Genomic DNA, 23946 nt, shown 5'->3' on the forward strand with positions numbered 1-23946 from the left:
GGCTCTGGACGTTCTGTCCTGGTCAAAGCCCCCATCTCAGATTGTCTTGGGCCCCTTCCTCCACTCCACACAGCTGTTCTGCTTGGCTGATACACGCAGAGTCACTGTCACTGCTCCTCTCCCCACAGTCACCCCCATCACCTCCTCCCCACAGTCACCCCCATCACCTCCTCCCCACAGTCACCCCCATCACCTCCTCCCCACAGTCACCCCCATCACCTCCTCCCCAGTAACCCCCATCACCTCCTCCCCACTGTCACCCCCATCACCTCCTCCCCACAGTCACCCCCATCACCTCCTCCCCACAGTCACCCCCATCACCTCCTCCCCAGTCACCCCCATCACCTCCTCCCCACTGTCACCCCCATCACCTCCTCCCCAGTCACCCCCATCACCTCCTCCCCACAGTCACCCCCATCACCTCCTCCCCACAGTCACCCTGCCTCTCTCCTCCTCACAATGGACCCTCCCCTTCCTGGCTATGCACTCCAGCCCACCTGCCATCCCCCAACTCCCGTCTGTGTTCCGCTTCTGGGGATCCTCCTGATTGCCTTCCTGCCTTCCTAGTGTTTACCCTGGAGAAGATCTGTGATCTCACTTTTCTAATGATTTGGTTCTCCCCACATCCTCTGTCTCTGCCTACGACCCTGTAGGGCTCAAACAGCCCTCTCTTCTCTGCTGTCTTCCTGTTCCCGAGACGGGTAACACACAGCAGGTGTGGGGAATCCCTACTGAAGGAATGAAGGAACCACACGCAGAAAGACAGGGAAGGCCACAGCGCAGACGTGGGCACAAGGCAGGAATGTGCACACCCGCTCAGACATAACCACCCATGCAAGTGGCCAGGGGCAGTCATTACCCTTCACGGTGAGAGTGGCAGAGGTCCTCTCCTCCCCACACACACAGGAGTACTCCCCAGCATCTGCCACAGCCAGGCCAGAGATCTGCAGCTCGCACACAGCCCCGTCCTGCCTCAGGCTGTGTCTGTCCCCATCTCTGAGGCTCTCATGCCCCTTCCTCCACTCCACGGGGGCCGCCTTGCTCAGCTCACACCGCAGCGTGGCTGTGGCCCCTTCTGTGCTCTCTTGGTGTCTCAGTCTTCCTATGAAGTGGGCAGGCATGGCTGGGGAGGGATGGACAGACAGACATGGAGGAGATCAGACTCTGAGAAGCACAGGGGGACAGGCCATGGCGAGATGGAGGATAAGACAGACTCCCACAGGACAGGTCCCAGGGTGCCTCGAGGGTGGGAGTCTGGCTGCAAATGCCGGGTTCTCCTGGTTCCTTCCACAGCCCAGAAAGCTGGAAGGGATTCCGTGATGTGCTGGGAAGGGCATGGCACAGTCAGGGGAGACTAGAACGGGTGCGACTGACAGCAGAGGTAAAAAACTGGACACCGGACACGGCTCTGGACACACGGTCTTACCCCTGATGGTGAGTGAGGCCGAGGTCCTCTCCTCTCCACACACACACGAGTACTCCCCGGCATCCACCATGGCCAGGCCACAGATCTGCAGCTCACACATGGCCCCGTCCTGCCTCAGGCAGTATCTGTCCCCATCTCTGAGGGTCTCAGACCCCTTTCTCCACTCCACCGGGGCCGCCTTGCTCAGCTCACACCGCAGCGTGGCCGTGGCCCCTTCTGTGGCCTCCTTGTTTCTCAGTTTCCTGATGAACTGGGCAGGCAGGGCTGCAGGAAAGTCAGACACAGAGAGCATCGTCTTTGCTCCCCTGCACTGGAGAAAGTGGCATCTTTGGGCCACATGATCAGGGTGGACGGAGATGCTTACCAGTCACCGTGAGGGTGGCAGAAGTAGTCTGGTCCCCGAAGGAGCATGAGTACTGCCCGCTGTCCTGCGGCCTGAGGTTCCGGACCACCAGCTCCAGCACGGCACCCTCCTGGCGTAGGCTGTATTTGTCACCTGGCCTCAGGACGTTGTTTCCACAGCACCACTTCACGGGCGCAGCCACAGACGACAGCACACAGCGCAGTGTGGCAGCACCACCCTCCGGCACGTCCAGGTCCTTCAGGGCCTCCTGGAACCGCACTGGCCGCGCTGCAGACAGGCACAGGCTCAGCTTGCCCTCCCCCGACTGAAGTCCACTGGGGTCCCCTATAGGTGGTGGAGGGCTGGGGACATCAGCTGCAGGGTCCCCCTTCTCCTTTGGGGCCTGTGGCAGCAACCTTGAGACTTCTGGAAAGGGGCAGCTCTGAGGGTGAGGGATAGAAAGGGTGAACCAAGCAGGAGAACAGAAGGGCAGGGTGTCAGGGACCTGTGCCCGCCAAATTCACAGTTGGAAGCCCTAGCCCAGACCTCAAAGCGTGGCTGTGATGAGGGAAGTAAGGTCAAATGAGGTCACGGTGGGCCCTAAGCCACTGTGGCTGGCACCTCCTAAGATGGGAGGTCAGGGACACAGGCATGCACAGAGGGACAGCCCTTCAGGGATGCAGAGGAGACAGCTCTGCGGGGCGGGTCCTGCAGGTGGCAGAGGCCAGGGCGGAAGCCGAGCAGGGCGGACAAGGTGCCAGGGAGAGCCAGGAAGGATACGGGGTGCCCCATACAGGATGCATGGGAGCCTGGGTCCTCCTGCCTTGGGCTCCTGTGGGCGCACATGCCCTGCCCTGAAGACGGTGCTGCCTGAGAAGAGAGCTATAGGCACCTGGCCTGTGGCTGGGCTTTGGGGCTGCTGGGGCTTACCGTGTACCCTGACAATGGAGCTGCTGCAGGCGCCCCCAGCCTCACACTTGTAGCGTCCGCTGTCCTGCAGGGTGGCCCCAGTGATGAGCAGCTGGGCCCGGTGGCCCTCGTGGCTCAGCTGGCACCGGGCAGACCCCCGCAGGGTCTTCCCATCCTTGGTCCAGCACACAGGAATGTCGCAGGCGCTGGTCTCGCACACCAGGGTCAAGTCCTCACCCTCTGTGATGGTGGCATCTGTGAGCTCCCGGGAGAAGACGCTTGGTTTCTCTGGGGGACAGAGAGAGAAGCAGGAGCATGTGGGATCCTGTCGTGCTACCGCTGGAAGGGCCAACAGGGAGAAACCCTGGGTCTCACTGCAGACCAGGCAACACCCTGGCTCAGCACGCACCAGCCACCCTCATGCTGGGGCCGCGCAAAAGGCTGCAGAGGGAACAGGACAGGCTCCGTGCGGCTCCTGCCCCAGTGGGGATGCAGCCTGGCCCGGGCCACGCCAAGCACAGTTCTGCAAACCATACAGAAGCATTCATCCTGAAAGAGCCCAATTCAGCCTTCCGAGCCCCCACCCCACAGTAAGCCAATGGTGCTTTCTCTGTGAGCCCAGGGATACTGGGCACATGGTTGAGCTGTCATCCGCCTCTCCGCCTGTCTGCAGCTCTGAGCAACATGTGCAACGCGGACATGCAACCCACCAGTGACCCGCAGGGCGGCCGAGGCCCGCTGGTCACCCGCCTCAAAGTAGATGGTGCCCGAGTCCTTGAGCGCCAGCTGCCGCAGGGTCAGCACGTGGTAGCCCCCGGGCTGGGCCTCGATCTCATTGAGCTCGTTGGCATGCAGGGGTGTCTTGTCCAGGAACCAGTGCACAGGCTCGTAGTTGGCCGGGGAGATCCGGCAACGGAAGGTGGCCGAGGAGCCCTCCTGCACATCCACGTCCTCCAGGTCCTCGATGATATGCACTCTCCGGCCTGCAAAGTCACAGACTGCTCAGGGGCCCCACCGTCCTGGGCAGGCTCGGCCAGCAGTGCTCCCCAGGACAGACGCTCCCCAGGACAGAGCAAGATGGCTGTGTTTTAACAAGTTTGCAGGGACAGAACTCTGAAAACAGTAAGTGGGTCAAAGCTTGAACGGTCCAAAGATACTTGTTTGAGGGCCACTCAGAGCCCCGAGCCCACCTCTCTGCACCTTGGAAGTCCTTCTGCAAGGCTTGCTGGGTGAGTGCAGCCTGCTGAGAACCCAGGAGAGCACACTCCTGCCCCCTTTCCAAGCTGTGCTCCCAGGAGCAGTTGGCTCCCAAACCTGCTTACACAGCTGTGTGTATCATTACAATTGTGCCATGAAATTAACTCTTGTAGTAACAGATGAAACAGGAGTGTGAAAAAAAAAATGGCTACATTTATGTTGAAATTTAAATCAAATGCTTGGAAGACAGGAAATGTGAATTCCTAGAAACAAGGTTTTTTGGCTGTTGAATTAGGGATGGTAAGAGATGAGCGTTTATGAATATCGAGACAGGTCCTGCATTCAGATTCCTTCTGCACGCACGAGTGTCCTGCAGGCACAACTCCACCTCAAAGAAGCTGACCCCAGCCCGGGCAATGCACATGGAGGAAGAGCTCTCATCAGTGGATGGCACACAAGGAAATGGCTTGGGCTCCCAGACCAGGCCAGTCGACATCCTCATATGTTAAATTTTTATTTTATTTTATTTTTGTAGAGACGGAATCTCACTCTGTCTCCCAGGCTGGAGTGCAGTGGCGCGATCTTGGCTCACTGCAACCTCCACCTCCTGGGTTCAAGCAACGCTCCTGCCTCAGCCTCCTGAGTAGCTGAGATTACAGGCACGCGCCACCATGCCTGGCTAATTTTTGTATTTTTAACAGAGATGGGGTTTCACCATGTTGGCCAGGCTGGTCTAGAACTCCTGACCTCGTGACCCACCTGCCTCAGCCTCCCAAAGTGCTGGGATTACAGGCGTAAGCCACTGAGCCCAGCCATGTTAAACTTTAAAAGAACATCTTTTGTTATCTTATGACTCTCACTCTTGATGGCTTTTTTAAAAATTAACTATGGGTACCAACTTTATTAGATCATGGGGCTTTACTGTGCTAACAGAATACTTTCACCAGGGTCACCAAATCCATTGGAGAGAAAAAAATCAGTGATGATTTCCGGTTTACGTTACTTCTGATGATCACAACTGGGGCCTTTCAAATACTGAACCCTGTGAATGGCCTGTGGTCAGACCCCAGTAGGGACCTCCTGCAAACTCAGCTCTGGGCACCAGCCCGGGACTTCAGAGCCAAGTGAAGGCTGCAGTGAGGGGGCTGGGCCTCGCCTGCTCTGATCCCAATGTGCCTGATGACCTTGCCCTGGCCATGGACCCACTAAAGCTTCAGTTTTCTTATCTACAGAGCGGAGAGAATGACAGCTCTCACTCTGCCTGCCACTCAAATGTGGAGCCAAACAGTAAGATCAAACAGTCACCTACTATGATCTGAATGTCCCCATGGAAACTCATGTTGAAACTTAATCCCAATGTGGCAATATTAAGAGGTAGAGCCTTTAAGAGGAGATTGGGTCCAAGGCAGGAATGGATTAATCCATTCATGGATCAATGGGTTAATGGGTTAATGGGTTAAAGTGCTTCCATGTGAGTGGTGGCTTTAAAAGAAGAGGAAGAGAGGCCCAAGCTAGCACACTCAGCCCCCTCTCCATGAGATGCCCTGTGCCATCCCCTGGGGACTCTGCAGAGAGTCCCTGTCAGCAAAAGGGCCCTCACCAGATGTGGCCCCTTGACCTTGGACTTCCCAGCCTCCAGAGCTGTAAGAAGTAAATTTATTTCCTTTATAAATTACCCAGTTTCAGGTATTCTGTTGTAAACAACAAAAAAAGACTAAAATGCCACTGTAACTCTCAATGACAACCCTAATGACCATCAGTTCTTCCCTGGGAGCACCTGAGGCTGCCTGGCACGGCTGAGTCAGGCTGTCCCTCTGGGATAAGGGTGACATGCTGTATGTACAGATACACGCTGAGCTCACGCATGGTGGCCAGGCACACGGGGCATGTGGGAGAAACACACAGTGACCAAATAAACACACGAGTAAGTGAGCACCAGCAGCTCATTCACAGCCATGCTGGGGAGCCTCAGTGACCACCCAGGGTGCACCCCTATACCCTCATGATAAGAAACTGAGGCTGGGCCTGTCCACCTCCAAGTCTCCAGTGCCATTCAAAGCCTAGGCCCAAGCACACTTGGCCGCCTCACCTTGCACTAGGAGCTGGGCCTGGGACTGGGCCTGGCCAATGTCGCAGGTATAGGTGTCGCTGTCTGCCTTCTCCAGGGCACTGATGGTGAGCCGCAGGACCAGGCCCTCCTGGCTGGGCTGGTGCTTCCGTGAGGCCCGTAGCTCCAAGAGGCCCTTGCGCCAGCTCACTGTGGCCGCGGGGCGCTCCGTCTTGCACATGAACACAGCTGTGCCTTTCTCCTCCACCTGCAGGTTGGTCAGCTCCTCTGTGAAGCAGTTTGCTTTTTCTGGGGCAGGGAGATGGAGGCAGAATAGGTGGGGCGTGAGGCCTGCACAGACCCCAGGCCAGCCCCATTATCTTCCAGGCCCGGCTGCAGAAGCTCTGGGACCTGAGTTGAGCCCTTCCACCTGGGACAGAGGAGCTCAGGCTCCAGGGGTGGCCCCGTGCCCCGCCAGGGCAGAGAGGCCACTCCAGGGCCACGCATGGGACTCCTGCGGCATTTACCTTCCACACGGAGGCTGGCTGTGCTCTTGGAAGCCTCCACCTCACACGTGTACTCTCCCGCGTCCTTGAGCGAGGCCCCGCGGATGACCAGCATGGCCATCGTGCCCTCGCAGACCACATCGTACTTCTGGCTCTTGCGGATGGCCTTCCTGTCCTTCAGCCAGTGCACAGGTGTTCCCGCCCGTGACAGCTCACAGCGCAGCTCCACGTCCTCCCCTGGCGCCACCCGCTGGTCTTCCAGGGGCTTGATGATGGCGGCCGGCCTCTCTGAAGGGAGCAGGGACAGCTGTCCTTGAAGCACAGCCAGGGCCACGGCGCCAGCCACAGATGACTGCAGCCACAGCCCCAGCCACCATCTGGGATACAGCCATAGCCCCAGGCACAGACCCAGCCAAAACTGACCACCTCCACTATGACCAGGACTGGGGCAAGGACAAGCGTTTGAGAACATTCACTCTCTGGGGACCAAGACAATAGAACCTGCAACCCCCAAACTCTGGGACCTCGGCCCTCAGGAGCTTCAGAGTCCTGGAATGTTAGTGTCCCCACTGTCACCACGGTGGGACTTGGGAGGCAGGAAGATCAAAAACTACAGAATTTTATCCCCTGGCATCTTTCAGGCCCACGCCGGCGTCCTCTGAGTGTGCCCCGCCGAGCTGCACCAAGTGTGCTCGTCAGGGGCGCGAACTCGGGCGCTGGCAGTGATGTCAGCGGAGCAGGTGGCTGGGGCCTCAGGCCGGTGCTGCCAGACTGGCCCTGTGAGCCACAGCTCTGGGAGCTAACAAGTGCTCAGGGCACTCAGACCACGGATTAGAAAAGAATCCAGGCCTGTATCAGAGCTCAGAGAAGAGTGCAACCCCAATTCCACTCAAGAACCGCCCCCAGCATCCAGCAGGTGACTCAGGCCCTGCGGCTTCTACAAGGGGTGCTCTGCAGCAGCTGGGGGAGGCAGGCCCCAAAAGCACCCCCACCAGCTTCTGTAGCCAGGGGGGCCCAGCTCCTGGACTCCTGGGGACAGGCCCAGGGTCCCCACTCCTCAGCCCAGGTAATAAGCCCCCATCTGGCAGGCCCTGCCCACCTCTGACAATGAGTGAGGCCTTGGAGGTGAGGCCCCACACAGAGAAGACCACCTCCCCAGCATCACTTGGCGCAGCCTCCCGGACCACCAGGATGTATTTTCGGCCCTGACGTGTGGCCTGGAAGCGGCTGGAGCTGCCCACCGTCTTTCCACCAACTGTCCACATGGCTGGGTCGCTGGTGCTCTCATGGGACAGAACGCACTCGAAGCTGCAGCTCTCCCCTTCCAGCACCTCCATTGTCTTCAGCCTCTTGGTGATGCCCACGTGCAGATCTGAGGGCCATCAGAGACTGTCAGGCCAGGAGAGAGGACAGCACTGCCCTGGGCCAGACCTAGGAAGGGCCAGACCCTGGGAGGGATCAGAGCCCAAGGGACCAGACCCTAGGAGGGATCAGAGCCCACAGGGACCAGACCCCAGGAGGAGCTGGATCCCTTAAGAGGGACCAGACCCCACAGGGACCAAACCCTGGGAGGTGCCAGACCCTGGGAGAGGCCAGGCCCTGGGGGACAGGGTGCCACATTGCACCAGCCAATGAGTAGACGCCCCTCCGCTGGAGCTGGCTGTCCCCTGGCATCTGCATAACCAACAGCTCTGAGCTCCAAGCAGGGTGGCAGAGAGAGGAAGAATCCATGGTCGTCACAGGGAGGAGAGGAGGCACAGGACCCCGGATGAGGGGACTCCAGGCAGGCTAGTCCCAGCTCCAGGACAAACTCGCCATGCCTCCTGCCCTTTCCCATCTCGTTACAAGACTGTCAAGGACCAACAAACAGGCTGGTTACACCACCTGTCACCCACACCAGGATGCCACTGGGACCGGGCACACACACAGAGGGGGCCAGGTAGCCACCCTGCAGTTGAGGGAACTTCCCCTGAAAAGCAAGACAGGTTCCAGGGCACGCACGCCCCCAAGGCTGCAGGGCTGGGTTCAGGGATGGCTCCACCCTGCCAGCCCAGTGGCCTTAGGGCCTTGCAGGGCCCCCATGAAGGACAGAGACGTGGCCTACTCACAGCCCCTGCCTGGCATCTCGGCTTCTCCCTGGCTATCCCCATTGGTGTCCCCACACTGGCCTGATGGCTTCCATGCAGACACGTCCCCTGGTACAGGGCAACATCCCCAGGCCATGTCGGGACCAGCGGGCAGGGACAGCACAGCCTCCAACCCTGGCTCTGGGACCCATTGTCCCCGGGTCCACCTGCCTGTACCCAGGCCTCACAGGACCACACCAAGCCATGGCTCCCCCAGAAGGCTCCCCTGACCTCCCCGGCTCAGCAGAGCAGCCCTTCAATCTCAGAGAATGATGTGGGCCACCCAGGTAGTGGCCGGTCCCACATCCATGCCCACCCAGCACACCTCCCTTCCCCAAGCTCTGCCGTGCCCGCAGCCACACACCGTGCACGCTGACCCGGGCCCGGGTCTCCTCGGAGCCCACGTGGCAGGTGTACAGGCCGGCGTCTTCAGAGGTCAAGTCATGTACCACGAGCCCCCGCGTGCCCGCCGTGTGCAGGAAGTCATACTTGTCACTGGGGCCCAGCTGCACACCATCTTTGCGCCACACCACATGGGCCTCGGGGTCAGAGACTTCACACTGCAGGGCCAGGGTGCCATGCTCCTCTGCGGACAGGTCATCCAGCGCCTTCAGGAACACCACCGGCTTCACTGCAGGAGGGATAGGAGGGTGAGGGGAGGCCAGCGCCTGTCCCATCCCTAGTGGGGAGTCCTGAAGACTCGTGGGATGACTCACCTCGGACCTCCAGGCGGGCATAGGTCGACACCTTCAGGGAGGAGGCGCGTACTATGCCCGCATCAGCCCGCCGGACGCTCTTCAGTACCAGCGTGTGGCGCCGGCCCTTGTGCGAGATCTCATGGAAGCTGTCGTTGTACAAGGGCATCTCGTTGAGCGACCACTCGACCTCCTCATCCTCGTGGGACAGCTCACAGGAGAAGCTGGCCCAGCCCTCCTCCGTGGCCTCTGCATCCTGCAGCGGCCCTGTCACTGTCACCTCCCGTGCTGCAAGAGACACATCGGGCCTCGGTGCCCACATCACCAGGCAACCCCTCCCCAAAACCCTCTCAGTAGCCCCATGCCCCTCATGCCCCACCTTCCACAGTGACCTCAGTGCTGCTGTGGGCGCTGCCCGCCTGGCACCGGTAGACACCAGCATCGGCAGGCATGAGCCGGAGGATGCGCAGCTCGGCCATCTGACCCTCCAGGCTCATCTTAAACTTCTCAGAGGGAGACAGGGGCGTGTCATCCTTGTACCACTGCACAGCCTTGGGGGCTGGCCGGAAGTCGCAGGACAGGACCACTGACTGCAGCTCACGCCCTGTTTTGGGCTCCAACGGCCGTGTGAGGACTACGGGGATGTCTGCAGGGAGTGGGGACAGGCTGGGCCACGGCGCCACAGGAACCAATCACCCTGCCCTTCCTGCCAAGCCCTGAGCCTGCTCACCTATGGCCTTGAACTGTGTCCTCCCCTGGCCCTGAGCCGTGTCCACCATTCCCTGAACTGTGTCTTCCCCTGGCCCTGAGCTGTGTCCTCCGTGGTCCTGAACTGTGTCCTCCCCTGGCCCTGAGTGATATCCATCTGTGGCCCTGAACTGTGTCCAGTCACTGCCCTGAGCCTTCTCCTCCCATGGCCCTGCCCTGTACCCACCCACAGCCCTGTCCAGGCCTCCCAACAGCCCTGAACCTTGTCCTCTTGTGGCTCTGTCCCACGTCCACCCACCGGGGTGGGAGTGCTCACCTGAGACCACCAGGCGGGCAGAGGAACGAGACTTGCCAATGGTGAAGTGCACGGGCCCGGTCATGGTGGAGCAGGTCCGCCGCAGCATCAGCCGGTGCACCGTGCCCTCCTGCTCCAGGCCCACGTTCCCCCCAGCCTGCAACACCGTCTTCCCCAGGAGCCACTTAGGTGGCCGCACTGAGGGGATGGAGGTCTCACACTCAAACCAGGCAGGAGCGGGCTCCATCACTGTCACGTCCTGCAGACCCCGCACAATGGTGATGGATTGCTCTGTTGGGGAGGAGCAGTCGCTGGCGGATCCCGCGGATAGGTCACGCTGCCCCTCCGGCAGGGTTCCTTCTTGGGAACAGGCACCCGCCCCGCTAGATGCATGCTCCTGAGCATCCTCCTGAGCTGCCCGGACCCAGCGTCTCCAGGAGCGTAGGGCAAACCATGGACCTGGGAGACTCCCCCCAACAAAAGCAACCTGCAGAGCTGCCCTCCCTGCCTGCACCTTCCACAAAGAACTGTGCACTGGTCTTGACATCACCGGCGTCGCAGGTGTAGGTGTCCTCGTCCTCTGCCTGGACGTCACTGATGATCAGCTTGCGGTAGAGGCCATCACTGACCAGCTCGTACTTGGGCCCGGGCTGCAGCTCCTGACTGCCCTTGAACCACCGCACCTGGGCGCTGGCCCGGGACACCTGACACTCCAGCACACCGCGGTGCTTCTCCATGGCAATCTTGTCCCGCAGCGGGCGCAGGAGGGTCACTGGAAGCTCTGTGAGCGTGGTGGGGGCATGGGGTGGATCAGAGACAGTGCTCCAGGCTCCCAAGCCCTGGCTCCGACAAGGCACTGAGGGTCTTGGGCAGCCAAGGGCCCAGACCCCGCTAGACCCCAACAGCCCGTGTCTGCCCGCCAGGGGCCAGCAGGTGGTCAGGCCGAGTGTGCCCCTTGGAGCTGTGCTAGGACCTGCTCCACAGAGCAGACCACAAGCAAGGGGAGTGCGCCCGCCTCTGCCTGCCCTGCTCTCCCATATCCCACACTCCCACTTCCACTGCCCAGGTCCTGCCCGCTGTCCCAGCCCACCAAGAGCAGGGTACGTCCCGCCCCATGTAGCCCCACCCCCTGCAGTCCTCTCCCCAAACCCCCACTTCCGAACCATAACCACATACCCTAGCCCAGTCTCAGGAACTCATGTCCCTCCCCGCACACCTCTGATTAGCCCTACTGGCCCGTCCCCACTCCACCTGTCTGCAGAGCCTCCCTCCCTGCTGCCCCAGCACCACTCTCCCTGATCCTCCCCCTCGCTGCCACCAGGTAGAACCCCCAACCCCCGCCATGCCCCCACCACAGGGCCTCATGCCTGGCCTCTCCAGCACTCGCTGCAGCCCGAGGGAGAATTCATCAGGATCTCAGTTTTAAGGAAGGGAGAAGCCCCTCATGGCCGCTTCTCTGGCCCCTATCTTCCTGCCAAGGAGGTGACACCCCCTTCCCTCCTCGTGAGTCCCTGCTGTCCTGGTCCTAAGAGCGGGCCTGAGGCATCTGGACCTGTGCTGAGCCAGCTGGCCACACATGCACACTGTCCAGCCCCGCCCTCCCCTCAGCCCCCACCTCACCCTTCACTCTGAGCTGGGCTCGCGATTCTGCATTTTCGGCTACAAATTGGATCTCTCCTGCATCTTCCGCCAGGACTCTCCGGTAGATGAGAGTGTATGTCCTTCCTGGGGACAAAGGCGGCTCAGTATGGGTGGGGGCAGAGAAAGACCTGGGGGCCAGGCCGTGCCCACCACAGCCGCCTGTCCTCGCACCTTCCTGGCGGATGCGCACGTTGTCAGTGGGCCGCAGTTTACTGCCCTCCCGGAACCACTGGCCAGGCACTTCGTCGTGGGAGACCTCACAGGAGAAGGTGGCACCGTCCTTCTCCATCACTTCCACATCCTCCAGGGGCCTCACGATCTGGATGTTGCGGCCTGGGGTGGCAAGGGAGGACCTGACACACCCAGACGCACAGAGCTGCTCCCAGCACCCCCCACCCAGTGTCCCAGCATGCCAAGGGTTGTGAAGGTGAAAGTAGAGCAGCCAAGCCCCTGGCTGGGGGACACGGAGGACAGGAGGAGGTGCCCACACCTGCCATGCCCCACATGCCCCACGCAGCCCTCACCTTGCACCTTCACGGAGGCAGAGCTCTGGGCATCATGGGCATCACACACATACACTCCCTGATCCACGAACTCGCACCGGTAAATGGTGAGGCTCCTGCAGGCACCCTGGGCTGCGATGGCCATCGTCTTGCCTGCCCGCAGCTCCACACCGTCCTGTGGAGTGTAGAGGCCCGGTCAGGCACTCAGGTGGTCCAGCCCTGGGGTTCCGCTTGGGCCCGCCCACATGAGAGAAGGAGAGGAGGCAACAGGAGTGGGGTCGGCAGGGAGGCACCTTCAGCCAGCGCACATCCACATTAGGACGCGACAGCTCGCACTCCAGGGTAACCTTTTCCTTCTCAGTGGTCACCACGTCCTGCAGCGGGCGGCTGAAGCTCACGGGCAGCTCTGGGGAGGAAGAAGGAGGAGGTGGGAGGAGAAAAAGGCCTTGGAGGAGTCTTCAGGGTGGGGACAGGGACAGGGGTGGGGCAGTGCCCCAGCTGGACGGAGTTATACGGAGCTGGCTCATCCAGGTCCCCAGAGAACCCACCGACCTCCCCGGGGCCCCCTCGGGACAGGCGTGCTCTGTTCTGTGCCCTGCCGGCTCCCCAACGCACCGGTGACCACAAGCCGCGCCGACGTGTGCACCCCTTCGGCCTTGAAGACCATAAGGCCACCGTCCTCTGGTCGCAGCCCCGAGAGTGTGAGGGTGTGCACGGGGCCCCGCACAGCCAGGTGGCACGTGGGCCCCTGCTGGAGCCGCAGACCGTCGCGAGTCCAGCTGCCCTCCACGTCCGCATGCGACAGCTGCACCTCCATGGTAGCCGTGCCCTGCTCCCGTGCCTCCACTGCCTGCAGGCCCCGTACGAGCCGTACCTGGCGCACTGCGGTGCACACGCGGTGTCACGGGTCAGCCGCTGCTCTGAGACCACCGTCTTTAGAACCCTGGGGCACAGCTGGCTTCCCCAGGAGCTCGGGGAGGGCCGGGAAGCCGCCCCATGCCCACCCCCCACCGCTCGCCCCTCCGGCGGGAGACCTGCCCCTCCCCCAACCCTACGCCCCTTCCAGAGGGCCCGCCCCTCCCCTCAGTGTCCCGCCTCGCTCCTCCCTCCTCCCCTCAGTGCCCCACCTCCCTCCTCTCTTCCCCTCAGTGCCCCACCTCCCTCCTCTCTTTTCTCCTCAGTGCCCTGCCTCCCTCTTCCTCAGTGCCCCTCCTTCCTCCTCCCTTCAGTACCCCGCCTGCGTCCTCACTAATCCTCAATGCCCCGCCTCCGTCCTCACTAATCCTCAATGCCCCGCCTCCCTCCTCACGGCTCCTCAATGCCCCGCCTCCCTCCTCACGGCTCCTCAATGCCCCGCCTCCCTCCTCACGCCTCCTCAATGCCCCGCCCTTCCCGCCCGCGGCTCACTCTCCACGGTGAGTTTGGCCTGTGTCTTGTCATCCGGCGTCTCGCAGCCAAAGAAGCCACGGTCGGCAAAACCTACGTTGTGCAGAACCAGGCGGTGGCGGGCGCCCTCGGCGTGGATTTCCACGTTCTTTCCCGGCGCCAGGGCCGTCGCGTTCCGTGTCCACCTCAGCTCCGGCCACGGCCGCGTCAGCTCCACCTCCAGGGTCACCGAGCTCCGCTCCTCCACCGTCTGCGGCTCCAGCTTCTTTTTGAACAGCACGGGCGCCTCTGGGGTCGCAGGAGAGGGGAGGTCACGGCGGCCCTCGCCCTCCTCCACGGGCAAGCCAAGGTACAGAGGGCCCGCACAGCCCCGGCGCCTGCCCTGAGCCTGGCCCAGGCCGAGCTGCCGGCACCGCGCCCCGGGATCCCAATCCAAACAGCGCGGCCCTGGCCACAAGCGGGCCGCAGCTGCGCACCCTCCCAGGTGCGACTTTAAGCGAGTAAACCAGGAAGCTTCCTTAAGCCCAGCTCCCACCTCCAGCTCCCCTGCTCTGAGCAAGACGCCAGGCCCTGGTGCCTCGAAATCCTAGACGTGATCCCCACTAGCAGCACTGGCAGGAACTGCAGAGGGGGGAAGGCAGAGCTCCCCCAGGCGCAACGGCGGTTTAGCAAAGCCCAGGACTCCTGAGCAGGTTAAGGAAGAGGCGCTGGTGGGCCTCTCTGCCTCAGGCCACCCGTGAACTCCGCAGATGAATCTGCTGCATCACGCCTTTACTCTAGAACCTGCCATGACTCCCACTTTCCTTCAGGGCAAGTTCTGGCTTCTGGCTTCAGCAGCATGGGAAGCCCATGTCACTGCCTGCACTGGTGCTAACCCCACTCTCTCTTCCCTGCCATCCAGCAGGCTAAGTATGCACCCACCTACTCCAGAAAGCCTCCCTGGATTGCCTCAACCTCCACCCATTCCCCACCAGGTACACCTGCAGGATTGTATCTTCTCTAGACCCAGAGAAGGCACCTGGCCCATCCAGCCTACCCGAGTCTCCTCTCCGCAGCCCACACACCCCGAGTCTCCTGAGGTCAGCCGGACCAGCCGTAACAGGAGAGCAGTTCCAGGTGCCCACTCAGAACCAGCCCACAGGGGAGGTACCTGTGCAAGGAGCCCTGGCCAGCCAGGCAAGTCCTGCTGCCCCCCACACTCACCTCGGACCCTCAGGGCAGCGGAGGATGAGGCGCCCTCAGCCTCCACGGTGATCTGGCCCGCGTCCTCCAGCACCAGACCTGAGATGGTCAGGCTGTGGCTGGCGCCACTCTGTGATATGGCAAACTTCTCGCTGGGCTGAAGCAGGGCACCATCCCGGAACCACACGACTGCCACATCACTGGGGGACACCACGCACTGGAAGGTGGCCTCACCGCCCTCCTCCGCGACCACAGCGCTCAGCCCAGACATAAACTTCACCACTTGAGGCACTGCAGACAGGAGCACTGCTTAAGAGGTGGGCGCGCAGGACCGACAGAGCCCCTACGCTGTAGGAGTGCCAAAGGCCGCCTCCTCCAGGAGGCTGCCCTGGATAGGGACACTCGACCCCTTACATACCACTGACGGTGAGCTGCGCACTGGTGCGGTCATCACGGCTCTCACACACGTACTCCCCTGCGTCCTCTGCGCGCAGCCCCAACACAGTGAGTGAGCGCACGGGCCCCTCAGCCACCATCTGGAAGCGCTTGCCCACCCGAAGCTGCGTGTTGCCGCAGCGCCACACCACCTCTGCACACGCTGGGCTTAGCTCGCAGGCCAGTGTCACCGTGCCACCCAGCTCGCCGCACACAGGCTCCAGCAGCCGGCAGAACTTGGCGGCCACCTCTGTGGGCACAAAGGGGACATCAGCCGGGCTCCTAACAGACCAGACTTGAGCCCAGCTTCGCCCTGTCCAGCTCTGGGACAGAGGTGTCTGGAGGAGTCTCCGCCCCACGCCTGGCTCACCTTCCACCTGCACTGGGAAGTCCTGCCCCTCTGCGCCCACCCGGCAGCTGTAGATGGCGCTGTCCAGCACCTGGGCGCCATGCACGGTCAGGGTGTGGGTGTCCCCCTGGCTGGCTGTCTCGTGCCGCTTGCTGTGGCGAATCTCCACACCATCCTTGAGCCAGGTCACCGTGGCCACAGAGGGTGTGGCCAGCGTGGCGGTCAGGATGATGTCTTCATGCTCCTTGACCACCAGAGGCTCCCTGCGGCAGGGTCTCTCTGAAATTTGGGGCTCCGGCTCTGGGTAGAGGTGAGTTGGCAATGAGAGGGGGACCCTGGCATCCCTGGACCGGCCCCGCTCCCCTTCAGGGCCACCCTAATGCCACCTGGCACCCCGATACCCATTGCTCTTCAAGGATGGCCCAGTGCAGTCCTGAGCACCATCAACCACTATCCAGAATCCCAGCGACCATATAGTGTGGCCATCAGCTTCAGGCGAGGTGGATTCGCCACCCCAAAGCACTGACCTGCCACGTGCAGGTGGAAGGAGAGCCGTTGGCCCCCTGCCTCACAGGTGTACTCCCCAGCATCCGCCTGGCCCGCCTGCTGCACTACCAGCCTCCGTGTGCAGCCGTTGGCCTCCATGCGCACTTTCGAGCTGGAGCTCAGCTTCTTCCCGTCCTTGTACCATGTCACCTCCATCTGGCCCTGGGCCACCTCACAGCTCAGCGTGGCACTGGCCCCCGCCTCCGCCTGCACCTCCCTGCATGCCGGCTGCTCCTTGGCAAACACCACCTTGGGGTCTGGGGATGGACAAGGAGGGATGCAGGGTCAGATGCTCCAGAGCAGACGCAGCCCATGTGTCAGCCCAGCGACAGCCAGGCAGGGCTGTCCATCATTGAGCAGTGCATGGTGACGCACAGAGCTCCCCCCGGCACTACCAGAGCCAAAGGTCTAAGGCTGCATGTTGGCAGCACCACCATCATGTCCCTTGGGAACAGGTGCCTCGGTCTTCCAGGGCCCTGGGGCCCTCACCTGTCGCCAGCCCTCCCCACCATGCAGGGCCACAGGCAGCAGGACGTGAAGGGTCAGGAGGGATGGACCAGCAACCTGGGCCAGCCCAGAGGCAGCGGAGTGTCAGCAGGGCCATTGGAAAGAGGATGCCAAGCTGAGTGTGGTCTGTTGTCCCTGGCTCAGGGACAGGGTGGAAGGGGGACGGATATCAGAAAGACAGGTGGACACATGGTGATGACCAAGGGGCCCAGCACAGGCTTACAGAGATCTAGGGCCCAGAGCACAGAGACAAGCCCCCACCACCCAGTACACACTCTCCAGTCACTGCCGGGCCCTCCCATGGCCCAGCACCCACAGAGGAGTCAGCAGATCACATTAGACCAGACCCAGACCCCCACCCCAAGGACATCACACCACTGTCCCCACCACCCAGACAAAGGTCATCACATCTGACCAGACCCAGACCCCAGACCCCCGAGGACATCATGCTACTGTCCCTACCACCCAGACAGGGGTCCTCACATGAGACCAGACCCCAGACCCCCACCCCAAGGACATCATGCTACTGTCCCTACCACCCCCAGCTCAGCCACTGCAGGGCACACACCGTGGTCAACTCAGCCCATGGGCCTGCTCTAGTCTCATGACATAAGGACACTGGCCTGAGAGCTGCTGGGGAGAGCCGGCGATACAGATTCTGAGGCCTACAAAGAGGGAAGGTGCCAGGGCCCATAGCACCTTGGGCCGCCCAAACATGCCCTTGTAGTTTCACACCCGACACTCAGCATCACCTCCATTTTGCCTAACCCTGGTACCCACCAGCCACGTGCAGGTGGAAGGAGAGCCGCTGGCCCCCAGCCTCGCAGCTGTACTCCCCGGCATCCGCCTGGCCTGCCTCCTGCACCACCAGCCTCCGTGTGCAGCCCACGGCCTCCACACGCATTTTCGAGCTGGAGCTCAGCTTCTTCCCGTCCTTGTACCACATCACCTCCGTCTGGGCTTGGGCCACCTCGCAGCTCAGCGTGGTGCTGGTCCCTGCCTCAGCCTGCACCTCCCTGTGCGCCGGCTGCTCCTTGGCAAACACCGCCTTGGGCTCTGGGGATGGACAAGGAAGGACATACGAGGTCAAAGATACAGCCTAGGTCAGGAAGACCACCCTAGGATAGGAGGGCCTGGATGAGGAAGTAGCAGAAACAAAACCTTCCCCAGGCTCTGCACTGGCTGCGTGGCCGGGAGAAGCCCTGCCACCTCCCAGCACAAGAATCACAGTTTGTCTGTCCACTGTGCACGGCACCATGGGCTATCACAGGTGGGGCAGCTATGACAAACCCTCCATGCATGAGCTCCTCCAGGGCAGGGACTAGGGTGCCTGCACATGCGGCTCTTCTTCAAGCATGTATGGAGCTTTAAATCCACTTGTCATTTTTCAACCTCGCATCCCCCAAAACCACATTTGTTTGGATTTTGATTGAGACTGAACGTCTTTCATTCTTCCATGGCTTCTGTCCACTTTAGATCCTTACTGTCTCTCAAAAGTGTCTCATAGCTTCCCCCACACAGCCTCTTGACATCTTTTATTAGACCGGGATCAGAAACATGATGCCTTTGAGGCGTCTGTCAATCTTTTACGTTTTCGTTTTCCAACTGCTTTCTGCTAGTCTACATGTACGGAAGTTTCTTCACACAGATCTTGCAAGGGTTGATCTTTCTCAACTCTCTAATAATTTATCTTCTGGGTAAACCGTATCTTCTGTCAATTCACTTTTTTCTAACTTTTATGCCTTTCATTTTACTTTCCTCCTAACTGTGCCATTCAATGCTGGATGGAAGTGTTGACCACTGGCTTCCTCATGCTGTCCCCTGGCTCAGAGGCAAAGCTTACAAAGTCTCCCTTTGTGATTTTTGTGTAATACCCTGTGTCAAATTAAGAAAAAAAGACTTTTATTTATACTTTGTTAAGAATTTTATGGCACAATGGATGCTAAATTTTGCCAGACATTTCTTCTGAATATATGAGGTTAAATTTTTATCAAATATGGTACTTTATTCTGAGTTTAAGATAATTACATTTTCAAATTTCAACCGCATAATATCATGATTTTCTAATGTTTTTAACATGAAAGCAGCCCTCATTCCTAGACTATGAATTTCATCATACCGTATGATCGTCTTGATGTATTGCTGAATTCAGTTTACTAATATTTTGTTTAAAAAATTGGCCATGATATCCATAATTCTTTGATCTGCAATATGCGAACTTCCTATTTTCTGGCCAGATTTTAGTCATGGCATTAAGCTATCTGCATATAATGAGTTAGAGGGTATATCTTCCTTTTTCCATTCTCCAGAAGAATTTCCATGAACATGGAAGAATTTCTGGCCACAATGTTTGGAAGAATTTCTCAATAGGGCCACATGGTTTAGGTATTGTTTGATGAGAAGATTTTTTGCTACCGGTTCTAGTTTTTACTAGGTTGTAGTAACTGAGATAACTTCAGTAACAGTAGATAACTGCATATAGGTTATCTATTTCTTAAGTCTGTTTTTGGTTTCTAGAAATTATATAATTTGCTAACACGTTTCAAATTTACTTGCAGTGAGTATTTTTGGTATCTACACATTTGTAAACCATTTTAGGCATATATAACACCAACTGTTATGTGGTGGCACTCAGGGCTCAGGGTTGGAGTTTGAAGTTAAACTCTCCTAACAAACAATAGGAAAGTAAAGGTCGTTCTCAGACTTCCTATGAATCAGCTGGAGAGGGCAGGCACAGGACTCATCAAGGAAACAGGATGATGTAAATATGGCTTCCCCAGTCAGCGACTGCTACCACCATAACTTAATTCTACCAGTGTGTGACTGTGCCATAAGCTACTTATTCCTATCACTTTTAAGTCTATCCAAATTCCAAGGGGAATTCAGACACAGAACATTCTAACAGAACGCAAAAGGAAAGTGAGATTGGCTTCCAAAATGGAATTCCAACGTCATGTGTGCACACCTGCCAATGTGCTGCTCTTTACTCGTTTTGCAAACACTAACGCTGTGGACCTGGATTTTAGTGAAGGCTCAGACAGGGCTTCTACATCCACAGGGAAGGACAGAAGTGTGTCCCAGAACACTGAAAACTTTGGGAACCCAATGTTCAGTGTTGATATAATTCCAGATAAGATTGTGTGGCTGGAATTTCCCTACACCCTGACTCAACGAATTCAAATCTCTTTCCACAGGGAGAGCCCTCACATGGGGCCAGATGAGGCCGTGCAGGGACTGCAGGAGCATCCCCGAGGGAGGGACGTCTGGCTTACCACCATCTCATGCATTAGACAGGACCAGAGTCCTGGACACCTCGGGACATCGGTAGTTCGGAGAAGGTACTGGGAAAATGTGACCCAGCGTGTCTGCACGGAAACACCACCCAACATGGACAAGGAGGGCCCTGACCCTTCCGTTCACTCCCTTCCCACTAAGCAGCCCAGCTCCACCACAGGCATAAAAGTAGGAGGTGAGAGGATGGGAGAAGTTGAGGGATGGAGTCTAATGGAAAGCCCACTGGGTCAGCAGTGGTTCTACTCCAGTCACAGCAGCAGCTACAAACAGGGCTCACTCAGCATCCCCAAAGCACTGACCTGCCACCTGCAGGCGGAAGGACAGCCGCTGACCCCCAGCCTCGCAGCTGTACTCCCCGGCCTCTGCCTGGCCCGCCTGCTGCACCACCAGCCTCCGTGTGCAGCCCACGGCCTCCACGCGCACTTTCGAGCTGGAGCTCAGCTTCTTCCCGTCCTTGTACCACGTCACCTCCGTCTGGGCCTGGGCCACCTCGCAGCTCAGTGTGGCACTGGTCCCCGCCTCAGCCTGCAGCTCCCTGTGCGCTGGCTGCTCCTTGGCAAACACCACCTTGGGCTCTGGGGATGGACAAGGAGGGACACACAAGGTCAAAGATACTGCCCAGGTCAGGAAGACCACCCTAGGGTAGGAGGGCCTAGACGAGAAAGTAGAGAAACAGAACCTTCCCAAGCTCGGCACTGGCTGTGTGGCTGGGAGAAGCCCCACCACCTCCCGGCACAAGCATCACAGTTTCTCCATCCACTGTGCAGTGCCATGGGCTGTTCCAGGCGGGGCGGTTGTGACAAACCCTCCGTGCACGAGCTCGTCCAGCACAGGGACTGGGGTCCTGATGCCTGCACAGCTCCCTTCAAGGATATGCTAGGGTCTCCCCACGGGACTGTGCAGGGCGTGTCCTCACCGCAGGGCCCCAGAGTACTGAGGCTCCTGGTCCTGCCACTGTCAGGAGGGTCAGCGTTGGCCTCTGCGGGGAAGGCCTGGGCTTTGTCATGCATTGCCTGGTGACATGCAAGGTGGAGCCCTTTCCACCACTTCTGGCCGTTACGTCAGCTCTTCTGGGGTGTTGCTATTCAGGCTTCTATCCAATTTTCAATAGCCTTTTCTGTCTTTTCCTTCCTTATTTTTAGGAATTCTTTATATATTTTAAATGCTAGCAAATGATAACTGTGTATTTGTAAACATCTTACCCATGTCCTTGACCTGCCTTTTCACTCTCAAATGATGTCTTGACAAATTAAAGTTTTAGTTTTAATGTAGTTAAATATACCATTGTTCCACTGTTTAGTTTTAAGAAATCTTTCCTTTCCCTGAAGTTTTTAGCAATCTATGTTATTATCTAGAGGCTTTATGGTTTTACTTTTTATACTCTGTGGCCTCTACCCTCCCTGGAACTCACTTTTCAGTGTGAAATAAGTTACTAGTCTAAATTTTTATAAGGTTAAAAAATCAAAGAACTATTTTTTTTTAGAAGATCATCCTTTCTCCACTGCCTGTGTAGGTGTGAAGGTTAAAAAAAAAAAAGAACACAAAACACAAAAACAAAAAAAAACAAGAAGCAATAAAAGGGAGAATCCATGTATTTGGGTCTGATCATGAGCTCACAATTCTGTCCCTTTGGTCTGACAACTGTCCTTGTGTTGTGCCTGGCTGTCTCCATTCCTGCAGCTGAATGTTCTTGATATCTGGTAGACAAATGTTCACAAGTGGCTCTTCAAGAGTGTGTTACTCCACTTGGCCTTCAGAATCTGCTTCTCAATGTTCACCTCCCCAAAGAAAAACATTTGCTTGGGTTTTGACTAGGCATTAACATATTTGAGTCTTCCATGGATTTCTATCTATTTATTTAGGTCTTCTTACATCTGTCAAAAATGTTTCACAATGGCCAGGCACAGTGGCTCACACCTGTAATCCCAGCACTTTGGGAGGCTGAGGTGGGAGGATTGCTTGAGGCCAGGAGTTTGAGCCCAGCCTGGGCGAAATAGTGAAACCCTGTTGCTACCAAAAAAAAATCCTTAAAAAATTAGCTGGGCATGGTGGTGCACGCCTGTAGTCTCATCAAGTCAGGAGGCCGAGGTGGGAGGATCTCTTGAGCCCAGGAGGTCGAGGCTGCAGTGAGCCATGACTGCACCACTGAACTCCACTCTGGGTGACAGAGTGAGATCCTGACTCAAAAACAAAAATATTTGACAATTTTCCTCCACTGAGGTATTAGACATCTTTACTATACTTGATGCTTTCCATGCTCTTGTAAATCTTTTAAAATTTCACTTTACAACTGTGTTGCTAGTGTGTGTGTGTATGCGTATATACATACATACATATATATGTGTATTCTGCATGTTGAATTTCTATGTGATGTTTCTCAACTCTCGTATTATTTGTTATTATTATTTATCTCTCTATCTTTTGGATTATCTGAATTGATACTCTTATAATCTGTGAATCCCACTTATGTTTTTCTCCAAGTGTTATACCTTTTCTTTTCTCCTCCTCCTTCCTCTGCTGTACGGTGCTGAATGGAAGTGGGGATGGTTGGCTTCCACGCGCTGATTCCTATCTCAAAGGTAAAGCTTTCAAGGTTCTCTTTAAATAATGCAGTTACCTGGTGTTTTCTGCAGTACCATTGACCAGATTAAAGAAGGATACTTTATAATTTGTTAAGAATTTCATGGCATGAATTGATGCTGAATTTTATCAAATATTACCTCTAAACTTTAATATTAAATTTAATCAAATATTGTATTCTGTATTTATTGAGATCACATAATTTTTTTCATTGCATCTAATTCCATCATCCTTTATATAGATGCACTTGTTTCTAAAACTAAACCAGCCTTGCATTCTGGGACTACATCCTTCCTTAGAGGGTCTTATCCTCTTGATAGATAGCTAAATTCAGTTTGCTAATATTTTGCCTTGATATCCATAATAGATATGGTCTAAAATTTTAATTCTTGTTAACATTCCTTGTCATATTTTGATATCCATATTATATTTCTTATTTTTCTTTTTTTTTCTTTTTTGAGACAAGAGTCTCAATCTGTTGACCTAGCTGGAGTGCAGTGGCACCATCATAGTTCACTATAACCTCAACCTCCTGGGCTCAAGCAGTCCTCCCACCTCAGCCTCCCAAGTAGCTAGGACTTACAGGCACCCACCACAACACCCAGCTAATTTTTTAATTGTTTTTTAGAGACAGGGTTTTGCTATGTTGCCCAGGATGATCTCGAACTCCTGAGCTCAAGTGATCCTTCTACCTTGGCCTCCCAAAGTGTTGGGATTACAGGCATGAGCCACTGCCCTAGGCTATATCATGTTTCTACAAGACTATCTGGGGAGTATATCTGCTTTTCTGTTCCCTAGTAGAAGAATCTGTATGAACATAGAATAATTTCTTTCCTAAATATTTAGTATAATTTAGCAATTAGAGCCACCAGGCTTACATCTTTTGCTATGAGCAGATGGTTTTCATGGTTCCATTTTTTTAAGTTTCTAGGACTACTAGAGTTATCTCTTTCTTTTTGTGTCACTTTTAATATATTTCTAGGAACTGGCCAAATTATCAATATTTTCAAATTTATTACTATAAAATTTATTACCACAAATGTATTTCTATAAAATAATTTGTCATATTCTCTTAAAATTTGACAAAGATACAGAGTGAGGTTCTAGGTGTATATACATCCCCAAAACCACTCTATGCTGATGCAATAACAAACTGTTATGTGGTGGCATCTAGAGGTCAGTGTAGTACCTACAGCCAGGGTTACTGGACAGTAAGACTGTCTTAATGAAAGGAAAATAAATTTGTTTCTCAGACTTCTTTATGAAGCAGC

General features: G+C 56.9%; 1 protein-coding gene across 20 annotated transcripts in view; it reads right to left on the reverse strand.

The window, feature by feature from the left end:
- OBSCN (obscurin, cytoskeletal calmodulin and titin-interacting RhoGEF) overlaps positions 1-23946 on the reverse strand; it is a 168352-nt gene that overhangs the window by 90103 nt on the left and 54303 nt on the right. For 19 of the 20 annotated variants that reach the window (XM_063724835.1, XM_063724833.1, XM_063724838.1 and 16 more), the window contains 25 exons: positions 20395-20670; positions 17582-17857; positions 16276-16551; positions 15770-16048; positions 15383-15649; positions 14986-15255; positions 13804-14070; positions 13012-13278; positions 12690-12802; positions 12418-12571; positions 12065-12226; positions 11873-11977; positions 10767-11033; positions 10274-10543; positions 9629-9895; positions 9271-9537; positions 8919-9185; positions 7528-7800; positions 6450-6716; positions 5965-6231; positions 3389-3661; positions 2700-2966; positions 1791-2057; positions 1427-1690; positions 860-1123 (listed from right to left, as the gene is read on the reverse strand). In XM_063724835.1, the coding sequence (XP_063580905.1) occupies positions 860-1123; positions 1427-1690; positions 1791-2057; positions 2700-2966; positions 3389-3661; positions 5965-6231; positions 6450-6716; positions 7528-7800; positions 8919-9185; positions 9271-9537; positions 9629-9895; positions 10274-10543; positions 10767-11033; positions 11873-11977; positions 12065-12226; positions 12418-12571; positions 12690-12802; positions 13012-13278; positions 13804-14070; positions 14986-15255; positions 15383-15649; positions 15770-16048; positions 16276-16551; positions 17582-17857; positions 20395-20670 (6192 nt within the window). The remainder of the gene's footprint in view (positions 1-859; positions 1124-1426; positions 1691-1790; positions 2058-2699; positions 2967-3388; positions 3662-5964; positions 6232-6449; positions 6717-7527; positions 7801-8918; positions 9186-9270; positions 9538-9628; positions 9896-10273; positions 10544-10766; positions 11034-11872; positions 11978-12064; positions 12227-12417; positions 12572-12689; positions 12803-13011; positions 13279-13803; positions 14071-14985; positions 15256-15382; positions 15650-15769; positions 16049-16275; positions 16552-17581; positions 17858-20394; positions 20671-23946) is intronic. The other variant, XM_063724832.1, reaches the window with a different exon arrangement.

Source organism: Pongo abelii, chromosome 1, assembly GCF_028885655.2.
Source record: "Pongo abelii isolate AG06213 chromosome 1, NHGRI_mPonAbe1-v2.0_pri, whole genome shotgun sequence".
In the NCBI taxonomy this organism is placed as follows: Eukaryota; Metazoa; Chordata; class Mammalia; order Primates; family Hominidae; genus Pongo; species Pongo abelii.